We start from the raw sequence: 11,868 nt of genomic DNA on the forward strand, positions 1-11,868 counted from the left end.
CACTCACCCTAACCGCCAGACAGACAATCAATCAATCTTGATCGTATGCGTAAGCTGTTCGAGGACACATCTCTATCTCTCATCTCTCAATTCGATCCACTCTTGAAGCCGATTCCTTTTCGCGACTGCCCTTACTTCCACATGACTACCATCGATTCGGGGCCGTCGCTTACTTAGTTCTCCTCTTTTCTTTTTTCATGTCCTTTGCGCCGCTGGGTCAGTGACTGTACCCACGCGATCTGGGAGCATGGCCGTTCTTCCGAGCCTCTCGGGCTGGAGACGGTTACCGGCCGTCATCGCTGCTTTTGCTCTGTTTTGCGCAGCACCAGCCAATGCCGCGTCTGCCGGTGACTACTTCGTCCGGTCCCTTCCAGGCGCCCCGGAAGGTCCCCTGATCAAGATGCACGCTGGGTATGATATCTCCTGAACCAAATGTGCGGTAACCCAAGCTAACACAGTCTTGCGCTTCATAGCCACATCGAAGTCACGCCGGAAAACAACGGAAATCTCTTCTTTTGGCATTTCCAGAACAAGCATATTGCGAACAAGCAAAGGACCGTCATCTGGTTGAATGGTGGCCCCGGCTGCAGCTCCGAAGATGGTGCATTGATGGAGATTGGCCCCTACCGGCTGAAGGACGAACGTACGCTCGAATATAACGATGGCTCGTGGAACGAGTTTGCGAATGTCTTGTTCGTCGATAACCCGGTCGGCACCGGATACAGTTATGTCGACACCGATCCCAAGAATTACGTCCGAGAGCTGGACGAAATGGCAGACCAGTTCATGATCTTCCTGGAGAAGTGGTTCGCGCTCTTCCCAGAGTATCAACGTGACGACGTGAGCTTGACCCCCCAAACCCCGTTTTCAAGAACCATGCTGACCGTCTGGCCCAGCTCTACATTGCTGGAGAGTCGTATGCCGGCCAGCACATCCCCTATATCGCCAAGCACATTCTCGCGCGCAACAAAGACCTGGGTGCACAGGATAAGTGGAACCTGAGGGGCTTGCTGATTGGGAATGGCTGGATCTCGCCCCCTGAGCAGTACGACGCGTACCTCCAGTTTGCCTATGACAAGGGCCTGGTTAAGAAGGGTAGCACTATTGCCAACAACCTCGAAATCCAGCACCGCATATGCGTGAAAGACCTAGCTGTCGGGAAGCAGCGCGTTTCTACAACATCTTGCGAGTCCATCCTGCAAGAGATACTAGGGCAGACGAAAACTATCAATTCGGACGGCGTGCAGGAATGCGTCAACATGTACGACATCCGCCTGAAGGATGTCTTCCCCGCCTGCGGCATGAACTGGCCTCCGGATCTCGGCTACGTCACACCCTATCTGCGCCGCAAGGAGGTCGTTGATGCGCTCCATATCAGCCCCAATAAGAGCACTGGCTGGACCGAGTGCAGCGGTGCAGTGGGTTCCCACTTCCGCGCCTCGAACTCGGACCCCTCCATCGTCTTCCTGCCCGACATACTGAAGGAGGTGCCCGTGCTACTCTTCTCGGGCTCCGAGGACCTGATCTGCAACCATCTTGGCACGGAGGCACTGATTAGCAACATGGAGTGGAATAACGGCAAGGGCTTTGAAATATCTCCCGGCACCTGGGCTCCCCGACGAGACTGGACGTTCGAGGGCGAGGCTGCTGGCTTCTGGCAGGAGGCGCGCAACCTGACATACGTCCTCTTCTACGAGAGCAGCCACATGGTCCCGTTCGACCACCCGAGACGAACCCGGGACATGCTAGACCGCTTCATGGGCGTCGACATCAGCAGCATCGGCGGCGCGCCGACCGACAGCCGGCTGGACGGCGAGAAGGGCCCCGAGACGACCGTCGGCGGAGCGGCAGGCAACGGCACGGACGCGCAGGAGGCAGAGAAGGCCAAGCTCAACGCGGCCAAGTGGCAGGCCTACCAGAAGTCGGGCGAGATCGTCCTCGTCGTCGTCGTCATCGGTGCAGCCGCGTGGGGCTACTTCGTATGGAGGGATCGCCGCCGGAGGACCGGTTACCAGGGGCTGGCTGGCGGGGAGAACGGTAGCAGCGCCAATCTCGCAGCCACCAGCGAGGGACACCGGCGGACCGGGCTGCAGAATTTCCGCAACAAGAGGCTCAACCGGGACATCGAGGCTGGTGCTTTCGACGAGAGCGAGCTGGACGATCTGCACGTCGACACGCCGATCGACGAGCACCATCGGGATCACTACAGCGTCGGTGGTGCCAGCGATGACGAGGAGCCCGAGCCCGAGCCCGAGCCCGAGCCCGAAAAGAGTCATGGCAATGGGCAGCCTAGCAAAGGGCAATCTTGAGTTTGATTTTGCTCCTTGTTTTGGGGGTTTTAGACAAATTGGGCACGGGGCAATGGCGTAAAGGGGCATTTCTAGCAGGGCAATTATTGGATTATTTGGAACACATCCGTTTCTTGTATGCGGTTATATTTTCGTCATGCAAAAACGGCCACGTTCCAGCGGTTATACGTGGTAATTCCAGGTCATGTCAACTCTGGAATCATTGTTCAGAGCAGGCGGCCTCCTGGCCCCTAATGGTTCTTTTGCTTGTAAAACGTGATGCCTCCCTCATAACCCCGAGATATGCCCCCGAGGAATCCGTGTCTTTTAACCCATCCATGAAATTCAACCAGAGTCGCCAAGCAAAAATCTATCGTGTCCCGCCCCCTTCTACAACTGCGCAATGTTGTTCAGAATCTCAACCTTGTCGCCCGGGTTAAAAGGCGGCAGCCCGATGTAGGGGCAGTCGGCACAGCGGAAAGCGTCTCCCAACGAGCATGACCCGCACGATCCTGTAGTACCCTTTACCGTAAAGTCCATCTCGTTCAGATCGTCCGACGCCAGCTTCAGTGTCTTCAAGTCCTTGTCTGCCTTCTCACGCCGGGCCTTGTCCTTTGCCTCGAGTCTCTCTGATAGGCCGCACGTGCAGTTCTTACAGGATCTCCGCTTCTGTCCGGGCTTCGGCTGGCATTCGGGTGCTGGAGAGGAGGATGTTAGTTAGTGGGGCGAGCTTTACGCCAGCAGCAAGGCTAGCTAGCCGGGGGGGCGGAGGAACTCACGTTGCTGGATCGGCCTCTTCAGGTCATCCAATCCAAGAAGGGTATCCTCGTCGATCAAGTCATCGTCGTCATCGTCATCCTCGTCGTAATCATCCATGTCGAAGTCATCGCTAAAGTCCACAAAACCAACACCAGCAGGCTTCGCCGCGGGAGGCACCATGTCCAGCGTGTGTGACTTCCCACCAACATCTACCGTGACGCTCCCGACGGGAGGGCCGGCGGAGCTTCTTTGGGGCGCCGCAGCCGCAGCCGGAGTCGCCGTGCCGTTCTTCTTCTTCGCGCCGAACCGCAGCGGCACGACCTCCTCGGCGTACTCGGGCTTGGTGAAGCCGCCGTCCGCCGCGGCCACCAGGCCCGCCAGCACGGCCTCCCTGGTTTCGGCTCCGCCGCCGCCCAGACTGCCGTCCTCGCTGCGCAGCCTGCCGCCGGGCCGGATGGAGGGGACGAGGCGGGAGAAGACGTCGCGGGTGGCGAGGAGGCGGGACGCCTCGGCGTGGCGGCCGCCGTCGACGCCGGTGAGGATGAGGACTAGGTCGTAGGTCGCGGGGGGGAGGGTCACGAGGCCGGCGGAGAGGCGGTCCAGCATCTGGAGGTCGGTGGTGGAGCGGTCGAAGGTGGCGAAGACGGACCGGAGGCGCTCCTCGTGGGCGGCGACGGAGGGAGGTGCGAGAAGGAGGGTGCGCCCGCCGGGTGGTGCTGTGGTGCTGCCATTCTGGCGGGGATGGGATTGGAAGTGGGATTGCTTGGATGGGCGGGTGGCGGGGTCGAAGTCGGGGGTCAGATCGAGGGTGATGGTTGAGGGAGACATGGCGGCGGCGGTGGGTTGACGGCTTGGGATTTGGCGCTGGACTCGTCGAAAATTCAGGTCGGGCCTGGCGTCATGCTCCGGTGGTCAGAGATGCCCCGCGTGAGAAGTTGAAAGTTGGCAGTTGGGCTTTTTTAGGATGTGATTTTTCAGCAAGAAGAGGCTGCCCCACAGGCAGAAAGATAAGATATCCAAGATTCGTGCTTTACGGATTACGCATCGGCTTAGTCCAAGGCCGATACCGGTGGCAGGGAGCAAAGGGATTAGTAATGAAGTTGGTATAAGTAGCCAAGCTCACGACGGAAGGCGAAATAGGTCTAGTCTTAGATCTTGCATCTCCTAGGGGGAACGGAGACGGATCCTAGGAGAGTCGCCCCCGGATAAGTTGAGGAAGAGGTTGATTGTTCGCCGGGATGTCCTTCCGTGCAGTACCTTCTGGGCCTTTCGATCGAGAGTGCCACGTGACGAGTCTTGGAGAGGGGTTTGATGCATTGATAAGAGTGATTGGCTTCGCCACGTCCCCATAAGATAAACTTAAAGATGGACACATTCTACAAGGTACGTACCCACCGGGTAGTTATCGGCCAGGTAGTTGCCTAGGAAGGTCGTTCAGAGGCTATTGCCTTGTAATAACTGACAATGCTGAATGAATGCTAGATGTGAATTCCACCCGGTGAAGTGACGGGCTCACCTTGAGTTGGGTCGGCAGTTGTCCTGCTGATGGGTGGGGTGGAAGGGGCTGGAAACAGCGCTACAAGAACGGCGTTAGATGTGGCCAGTTATGTGTCGTGTACGCCAGACCAGCAGTAGAGGCGAGGCGCACCCCGCATTACTTGGGACCCCAAGAGGTACCTGAGACAAGGGAGCGGGTGGGGCCAACTGATGTCACACGCAACTGAGGTCGTCTGCTCAGCCCCGGTCACAGCCGGGGGGAGGTGGCCAGATGGCCAATTCAAGCAGGCTAGAAGCTCTCCAACATCTATCCGTATGCCAGCAACAAGAGAGCACAAAAGTGACAGAGTAATGCCTCAATTGGAAAGCAGAGATATAGTACGCTGCAGTAAATCAATGGAGCTCGCTGTTGGTTACACGGATTGTGTCATGTCTCGGGGCAGAGCTCTGCCTATTGCATTAGTCCCTGCCTCCTCCCGTACCAATGTGGTCAGCTCAGAGTCATGCCCAGTTGCGTCAGGTCACGCGACTGCTCTCCCTCGTGCCTCCGCTTGGCTTCACTTGCCCACCCTGGCCTCTTGCTCATCAGAGCTATGTATCCCTGGCCACCTACCTATTCAATGGCTGGTACAAGAGCGCCTTCCAGTCCCCTTTAAAAGGTTCCACAGCTCCCCCAACAATCTGAATCTCTCCTCCTGAACATCATCTCTCACGACATCAAACCAAGGAACCACACTTCCATCCACCTCCCAATCCTTTTCCCTCCTTCATATCATCAGACGAGTCTCCTTCCATAACACTCTCTTCCCAGCGTCTGGTATCCATCACATACGTGTGCTCTTGATGTAAGATGTCAATTCCCAATGGCTCCTTCTTCGAAGGTCGACTAGGCTCCTCGAGCTTGTGACCCCGCACCAACCTACACCTCCCTACGTGTGATGCTAACCTTAAAAGCCAGCAACCCCCTCTTTTCATCCCATATTCTCAACCAATTCATCGCCGATCCATCATCAGTAAGTGTCCTCATCTAATTCCAGCATCGACCTTATCTATCATCGGGTGCTGACGAGCGTGTCCTGTCTCCAGTGACTCGCTCCCACAAGTTCAACGACAAGGACCACTCTGGTCTCGCTGACGGCACCGCCGCTCCCCAGGAGCACCTGCCTCGTTTCTTCGCCAAGAGCGGGTACGTTGACGTCGACCCCAAGAAGACCAAGAAGAATGGCGCTGGGAGAGGCAATTGGTAAGATACCCTCGCTGTCAAGCTTCCATATCATGGGGCTATCAAGATTCTAACAGCAACTTAGGGGAAACGTAGGTGAAGAGGCCCATGACGAGGACTTCAACTTCACCAACGCTCGTCGCCGCTCGAACAGCCTTAGCTTCCCCAATAGCCTGAACGACTTCAAGACCAAATTTGACGTCAACGAGCCCGAGCCCGTCTTCGAAGAGAGCATCCACGGCCCGGATGAGGAGCTGGCTAAGACGGACACTTCCTCCAGTGTCTCGGTGGAAGAGGAGAAGGTCACCAAGGACGTCTAAAAGACGTCATCTAAACATGACGAGACAGTCCCCTGCACTCATAAGCAGGATCCAATTGATTTGGCGGAATGCATCTCCAGCCGGATATCCCAGCCGGGATGCCTTCTATTTGGCTCTCTCATAGCTCATAATAGCGTGCTTGCTCTCTGCGAGTGATTTTCTTACAGAAGAAGCAAAAGCCGTTTGTACACTACTTGACAATTTCTAGGCCAAGTGCCACTTGATAGGGGAATGAAACTAGTTCATGGAGGGTATCAACTCGGCAAGTGATTCCGAGTGAAAGGGGTGTGCCTGTACAGCCAGGGTGTAAGTCAGGATAACGGTGACCGCAGTGGTGTCCGTATTACGCACCCATCTAGTTGTTAGATCACGGCAGTAGATGCTTTAAGCCAGCCTCGATTGGGAGCGTGAGGGCATCGGCGCCAGGAAGCGCTTGCCAAATCGAATCCCAAGGCCCTGCACCACGGCCGGTGTGTTTCTTAGAGAAAGCCCCGATAGCTGTCGCAGCGGGGCGAGACTTTTCGCCCTCGACCTTGATGCTGTGTATTCTGACACACCCGCCCCGGGCCGCCGGGACGATGATGGTCTCGCCGTCCGGGAAATACGGGATATCGACGTATCGCGTGCTGGTGCCGGTGCCGTTGCCTTCACCGGCGGCATCCTGGACCCAGGTGACGACCCCCAGATCCGGCCCCGCAGCATCCACATCCACCTCCGTGCCGCCGTTCTCGGCTGCCCCGTCGCGGGCCTCCGCCGCGGCCCTCAGTAGCCGCACCATCCCCTCCGGCCACTGCTCCCTTGGCGCGACCTCCACGCCCTCCAGGATGAGCCGCCTCTCCTCGCCGCCATCCCCATCGCCGCGGTGCAGCGCCCGCCCCCAGAGCGGGCCCAGCACCCTCGCCCGTGCGGCCAGCTCGGCGCCGCCGCCGCCGCCGGCCCAGTCGACGCGCCTGTCGGCGGTGGTGATCTTCGGGGCATGACGCAGGCGGGCGCGGTCCTCGGGGCCGGGGATCCAGCCGGCGGGTTCGGGGGGCGGGACGTGCAGGCCGTCGCGCAGGGCGCGCACTAGCATCTCGGCGCCGAGCGGGGCGAGCATCTGGCCCAGGCGGGCGACGGTGCAGTCGACGGGGACGGGGACGCCGGGGAGAGGGGTCTGGGCGAGGACGAGGCCCGCGTCGAAGGCCTCGTCGGAGAGCGTCTGCAGGGAGACGCCGGTGCGGGCGAGGCCGGCGAGGAGGGCGTGCTGGAGCGGGGCTGGGCCGCGCAAGTCGGGTAAGAGGGACGGGTGCACGTTGAGGCCGCCGTAGCGGGCTGCGCTGAGGAGGCGGCGAGGGACGAAGAGGCCGAATGATACGGCGATGATGAGGTTGATGGGCTCGCCGCCTGGTTGGGGGGGGTGCCACCCTGTGAAGGTGTCGCGCTCGTGGATGGTGAGCCCGAGCTGCTCGGCTAGGCCTTGTAGTGGCACTGGGGATTTGCGTCAGAAACGGAGCCTCTGAGGCAAGGTGGGAGGGTTCTCACCATGACGGATGATTTTGTTCCCTCGGCCGGTTGGCTTTGGGGGCCGGACAACGACGTCAATGGACCTGATCAGGTCCTGGTTGCGCTCCTTCTCCTCGTGGAGAGCCTTCAGTGAGACGCTGCTGAAGTCGTCCGAGCCGCAGAACAGAATGCGGAGAGGGTCGGAGACTTTCTTGGCAATGGTACTTCTGTATCTCCATTGGGCTGACCATCGGCCATTCAGTCGCAGTAACGACGGTCTGGCCAAGTATCTGAGCATTGTGACAGCCTAAGACTGAGGTACTACCTCAGCTTCACCATTGTCTACAGGCTTCTTTCCTGAAAAATCGTTGTCGAAATTTAAATTTGGTGGACAGTCAGCGTAAAGGAAACCTAATGAGCTAGGGGGTAATGATTACAATCCAGCAAAAGATGTAGGAAAGTTCCAAGTTTTGCCGTTTTCAAGATACTAATGTTGATGGGAGGTTCAAGTGCTATGCAATTGTTGCGCAGGTTTGACGCGAGGCAATACGTGTATATTCCATTAAGCGGGGTTGAGGTTGCTTTTGTTACATATTTACTACCCCTATGGAGCTGCGTCCTCTCCTCACGACAGGCTATTTTCTCAATGCCGTATCTAGTCTCATAATTGATCTCCTTGCCTATGTGTATATAAGAATTATTTATTATTGTGAAAGCGGTCCGGAGGAAGCGCTTGTTTCAGTTCTCTTCGCGAACTCATCGAACTCAGTCCTGTGTGTGGGGTAGTATCAAGCCCCCTTCTCAGGCGAATCTCTTCTCATTCAGTTTGGTTAGCCCATGTTCCCCAGTGTATAGGCCGGGTCAAAGGCATGTCCCCCAGATCGGTTATGTCTATGTGCATTATATATTGGGCAAAGCTTGTAACCACCTAGAGTGGCCCAAGTAAATAGCAGGGGACACTCATCACTATTGCACAACCGTCTGGTCTCATCAAAGAGAGTCGGAAAGTCATGCTGGCAAAACGCATACTACTTCAAGTTTGAGGCTACGGCCTCTTCGGTGACATGCCGCTGTCATTTATCGGAGAGGCAGGCGCCTGGACTGGCCCAGTTTGCTAAGAGGTCTCTATAGGAGAATACTCAGGAGACGCTAACCCACAAAAGTAGCTCTGTCAAACACCACCGTAGTAAACCTGAAGGCCTCCCTTAGCCCGGGTGATTTCTATACAGAGTGCAGTCTCGTCCCTTGGTATCTAGGGCGAGGATGCATGTCTAGAGGGCGGTCGTATATCCGGCGCACTGGTCGGGAGACACGGGCTAAGGGAAACCCCATGACCACGCCAACAGTTGTGCCTTTTGGAGTCTATATAAGCCTTTCAGCTGCGGTAGTGATATGCCTGGAGGTGCTACTCCCTCTTCCTCTTCCAGAAGAAACTGGTACAAGAGGGATCTAACATAACATATGCGCACACAGCACGTCTCTGACACCAATCCATGGCGACACATTCTATCTGGAGACATGAATTTCGTCCTTGAGCCAAAATGGACTACAATAGGTGAATTAAGTTGATCGTCCAGAGGTGGTAATTCTCCGCCAGAACACTCTCTGCCCCTCCTCCCGAGCCCCAACGTCACGCGGCCTCTGAGCATGCGAGTATATTTTGTGCTCTTGTGAATCGTGCTAATTCTTTCCGGACGAGCCAACCGCCTTACAGTACCGAAACGAGTGCTGGAACGGCCATTGTGCTTGAGACTCGATATAAATGATATAGGTTCCCGGACATCTAGGCCGCTCCTAGAGGAAAAGACAGGGAAACATCCTGTCCTTTGCTTATCAGGCTGGTGAAAAGTATTCATAAAATGAACGTCGTGAGATACTCGTATGTATTGGGCCCTGAAAATAACGCCTATGATGCTTATTAGAAATACTTGCAACGGGTGTTGAAAAGCAACGCAATCCACCCCGACAACATTCAGAGCCCCAGATCATGCTTCCACAGTCCCGCCAGCACTATATGTACAGGTTAAGATTCCATCCACTCAGGGTCCTCCCTAGAGCAAAGCCACCCAAGCTAGCCACCATCCTCCTCGACAACATGCCAGTCACAAGCGACAGACCACCTACCATCCCGCAGCTCGACCTCCCACACAGGGTGCGAAACCCGCACAACACAACCCCCGACAACATCATTCCTCCTGCCCAGCCCAGACAAGCGGCCCTCGCCAGCCAGCATGGCACGCACGCCCATGCACCTCGTTCCACCCTCCCCGTCCGGGACCCGCTGCCACCCGCGGACCAACCACATCCCGGGACCCGGGCGCGCCTCCTCGACCTCGATCACCGGCAGAACGGCAGCGGAGACGGGTGCGTCGGCCGGGTCCGCGTCCCCGCCCCCTCCTCCTTTAACCTCGACCAGCCAGTCGCGCAGCTCGGCGGCCAGGCCGCCGGAAACGTACTTTGCGCCGCCGCCGCGGCGCCGGCCACGCTGGGGGGAGAATGCGTCCGGGAGCGGGTACTGCGGGCGCGAGGCGGGCGCCTCGGCTGCCCTGAAGCGCGGCGCCCTGTGAAAGGTCGGGTGCGCGGCGGCGGCGGCGGTGGCGGCGGGTTGCGCTCGCGGGGGAGGGTCGTGCGGTGAGGAGTGCGCGCCGGTGCTGAGGTGGCCAGGGTAGTGCGTGGCGGAGTCCGGGCTGGGTGGGCCGGGGTCGTCGTCCGACGGGTCTGACAGGGGGTCGGTGTCGGATCCTCGGGCCGTCAGCGGGTTGTCGTCGGGATACGGCGGCGAGCTTGGTTCTAGCAGCTCCGGGGAGATGGTGATGCGCCGTCGTTTCGGAGATGGGGGGCCCTCACGTCGCTCTCCTGGCGAGGACTGAGATGCAAAGGGAGACTCGAGCTCGATGGGGTCCGGGGAACCGCGATAGGCGGTGGGTCCCGGCGAGGAGCTTTCCGGTGAGTCGGGCGACTCGGGTGAACTGTCTATGACATCGTGGGCCGAGTGGGTCCTGGAGGATCGCGCCTTCACGCCAAGGGTCGATGGAGTGGTAAACGCCCCGACCAGGTTTGATGAAGGGCGAGGCGTGGAAGACAGTGAGAACCGCGGAGTGGCATTGAATTGCTGTGGTCCGCTTGGAAGTTGGCTCGGGGTCTGGTTTTGAGGCTGGCTGGGTTGGCGCTTGGATAGCAAGAACCTGGACGGCGCCGGAGTCTGGAGCGATGTCAGCTGTGCTACGAATCAACTACATCTTCATGAGATGAGGTATGGGGCTCACAGCTGGCGGTGGAGCCATCTATCTCGTCCGGCCCTGAGAGGCACACTGATGGCGGTGATATGCGGTTACCACGTAGGTAGCTTCAATGGTGCTGGTATTGCAATAACGGTGCGGGCCTGTGACCCTAACCCTGGCTAAAAGTCTCACCGTGGTTGCAAACAAGCATGGACTGTGTGGGACCGTATTTGCGATTCCATAAACACTGTGGTTTACGATCGTGAGACTCGAGAAGCAGTTCCTCGCTTCACCTCACTTTCCCGTCTTGGTAACAGCCTACTAGTGTACATGTATCCGTATTAGTGCCGTAACATATACTACTAGCCTCTTGAGAATTCGGCCCTGGCGCCGCTTCGAGGCTGGCTCTCTGCAGGGCTGAAGAAATGCGGCAAAGATCAGGTCCCAGGAGTCGCAGTTAGCACGCCGGGGAACCAGGGGGTTGACTTCCGGCGCGGGGATCTCAGCATTAGCGCCTACCCGGGCGCCTGGTTAGTCTGATAGTTCGTCAACCCCCCGCCTGGACTAGGCGGGCTGATCTCACTTTCAAGTCCTCGATTGAATTTCCCATCTTTTTTGACGATGATGATCACGCTCGGCTTACCGCATCTGGTAACCCTACACTACACTAGAGCAACTCGGTGGATTGCATGGAGACAATCGCGTAGGAGCCTGGACCCCCTTCGGGCCTGTCACGATGTTAGACGAGCACACATCCTTCGTATCAAGAGTACAACGGTTACAGCGCCAGCACAGCTAAAATGAAGCGGTGGCTAGTCGCCTTACCTACTGCATAACCTGCTGCGTACGGCGTAGTAACCAGACTATCTTCACGCTACTCGCGCACCATGCTACATACCTTGTTAGCTACCTAGTCACGCGGAATCGCCGACACAAGTGTCGTTGTATTCGTTGGGGGGACCTCATCTCGCGACTTCACGCCCTAGTAGATCTTTTTGGCGAGAGTGCGTACTGTACATAATGCGGGAAGGCGGGAATGCGGGATGCGGGAGGGCGGGTCTCGGGGATGATCTCAGTAA

The 11,868-nt window shown here is 57.6% G+C and overlaps 5 protein-coding genes across 5 annotated transcripts; 2 read left to right on the top strand and 3 right to left on the bottom strand.

The window, feature by feature from the left end:
- The first annotated feature begins 14 nt into the window (after positions 1 to 14).
- On the top strand, positions 15 to 2,620 carry QBC33DRAFT_527027 (pheromone-processing carboxypeptidase KEX1). Its single transcript, XM_060426946.1, has 3 exons — positions 15 to 411; positions 474 to 840; positions 897 to 2,620. The coding sequence occupies exons 1-3, from the start codon at positions 248 to 250 to the stop codon at positions 2,307 to 2,309; spliced, it is 1,944 nt and encodes a 647-aa protein (XP_060287368.1). The 5' UTR covers positions 15 to 247; the 3' UTR covers positions 2,310 to 2,620.
- On the bottom strand, positions 2,529 to 4,054 carry QBC33DRAFT_234299 (putative fe-s cluster assembly protein dre2 protein). Its single transcript, XM_060422861.1, has 2 exons — positions 3,068 to 4,054; positions 2,529 to 2,986 (listed from the first exon to the last, which is right to left on the bottom strand). The coding sequence occupies exons 1-2, from the start codon at positions 3,873 to 3,875 to the stop codon at positions 2,679 to 2,681; spliced, it is 1,116 nt and encodes a 371-aa protein (XP_060287369.1). The 5' UTR covers positions 3,876 to 4,054; the 3' UTR covers positions 2,529 to 2,678.
- A 1,353-nt stretch (positions 4,055 to 5,407) lies between these two features.
- Positions 5,408 to 6,086, top strand: QBC33DRAFT_511944 (uncharacterized protein; the record flags this gene model as incomplete). Its single annotated transcript, XM_060425878.1, has 4 exons — positions 5,408 to 5,425; positions 5,503 to 5,557; positions 5,631 to 5,787; positions 5,852 to 6,086. 4 exons carry the CDS (start codon positions 5,408 to 5,410, stop codon positions 6,084 to 6,086), a joined length of 465 nt encoding a protein of 154 aa, XP_060287370.1.
- A 226-nt stretch (positions 6,087 to 6,312) lies between these two features.
- On the bottom strand, positions 6,313 to 8,129 carry QBC33DRAFT_597838 (Methionyl-tRNA formyltransferase). The gene is made up of 2 exons (XM_060431943.1): positions 7,608 to 8,129; positions 6,313 to 7,553 (listed from the first exon to the last, which is right to left on the bottom strand). The coding sequence occupies exons 1-2, from the start codon at positions 7,864 to 7,866 to the stop codon at positions 6,454 to 6,456; spliced, it is 1,359 nt and encodes a 452-aa protein (XP_060287371.1). The 5' UTR covers positions 7,867 to 8,129; the 3' UTR covers positions 6,313 to 6,453.
- A 1,305-nt stretch (positions 8,130 to 9,434) lies between these two features.
- On the bottom strand, positions 9,435 to 11,135 carry QBC33DRAFT_597847 (uncharacterized protein). The gene is made up of 2 exons (XM_060431944.1): positions 10,835 to 11,135; positions 9,435 to 10,770 (listed from the first exon to the last, which is right to left on the bottom strand). Exons 1-2 carry the CDS (start codon positions 10,850 to 10,852, stop codon positions 9,640 to 9,642), a joined length of 1,149 nt encoding a protein of 382 aa, XP_060287372.1. The 5' UTR covers positions 10,853 to 11,135; the 3' UTR covers positions 9,435 to 9,639.
- Positions 11,136 to 11,868: the final 733 nt, after the last annotated feature.

This window comes from Phialemonium atrogriseum (genome assembly GCF_030411735.1).
Source record: "Phialemonium atrogriseum strain 8032-3 unplaced genomic scaffold QBC33scaffold_3, whole genome shotgun sequence".
Classification (NCBI taxonomy): domain Eukaryota; kingdom Fungi; phylum Ascomycota; class Sordariomycetes; order Cephalothecales; family Cephalothecaceae; genus Phialemonium; species Phialemonium atrogriseum.

What these genes read in the sequence shown, in the direction of transcription:
- QBC33DRAFT_527027 (XM_060426946.1), top strand. Translation starts at nt 248, where the DNA reads ATGGCCGTTCTTCCGAGCCTCTCGGGCTGGAGACGGTTACCGGCCGTC. An exon ending in CTGATCAAGATGCACGCTGG is followed by an intron (nt 412 to 473) that starts GTATGATATCTC and finishes TGCGCTTCATAG; the next exon opens with CCACATCGAAGTCACGCCGG. An exon ending in CAGAGTATCAACGTGACGAC is followed by an intron (nt 841 to 896) that starts GTGAGCTTGACC and finishes CGTCTGGCCCAG; the next exon opens with CTCTACATTGCTGGAGAGTC.
- QBC33DRAFT_234299 (XM_060422861.1), bottom strand. Translation starts at nt 3,875, where the DNA reads ATGTCTCCCTCAACCATCACCCTCGATCTGACCCCCGACTTCGACCCC. An exon ending in GAAGAGGCCGATCCAGCAAC is followed by an intron (nt 2,987 to 3,067) that starts GTGAGTTCCTCC and finishes CCTCCTCTCCAG; the next exon opens with CACCCGAATGCCAGCCGAAG.
- QBC33DRAFT_597838 (XM_060431943.1), bottom strand. Translation starts at nt 7,866, where the DNA reads ATGCTCAGATACTTGGCCAGACCGTCGTTACTGCGACTGAATGGCCGA. An exon ending in GAACAAAATCATCCGTCATG is followed by an intron (nt 7,554 to 7,607) that starts GTGAGAACCCTC and finishes GCAAATCCCCAG; the next exon opens with TGCCACTACAAGGCCTAGCC.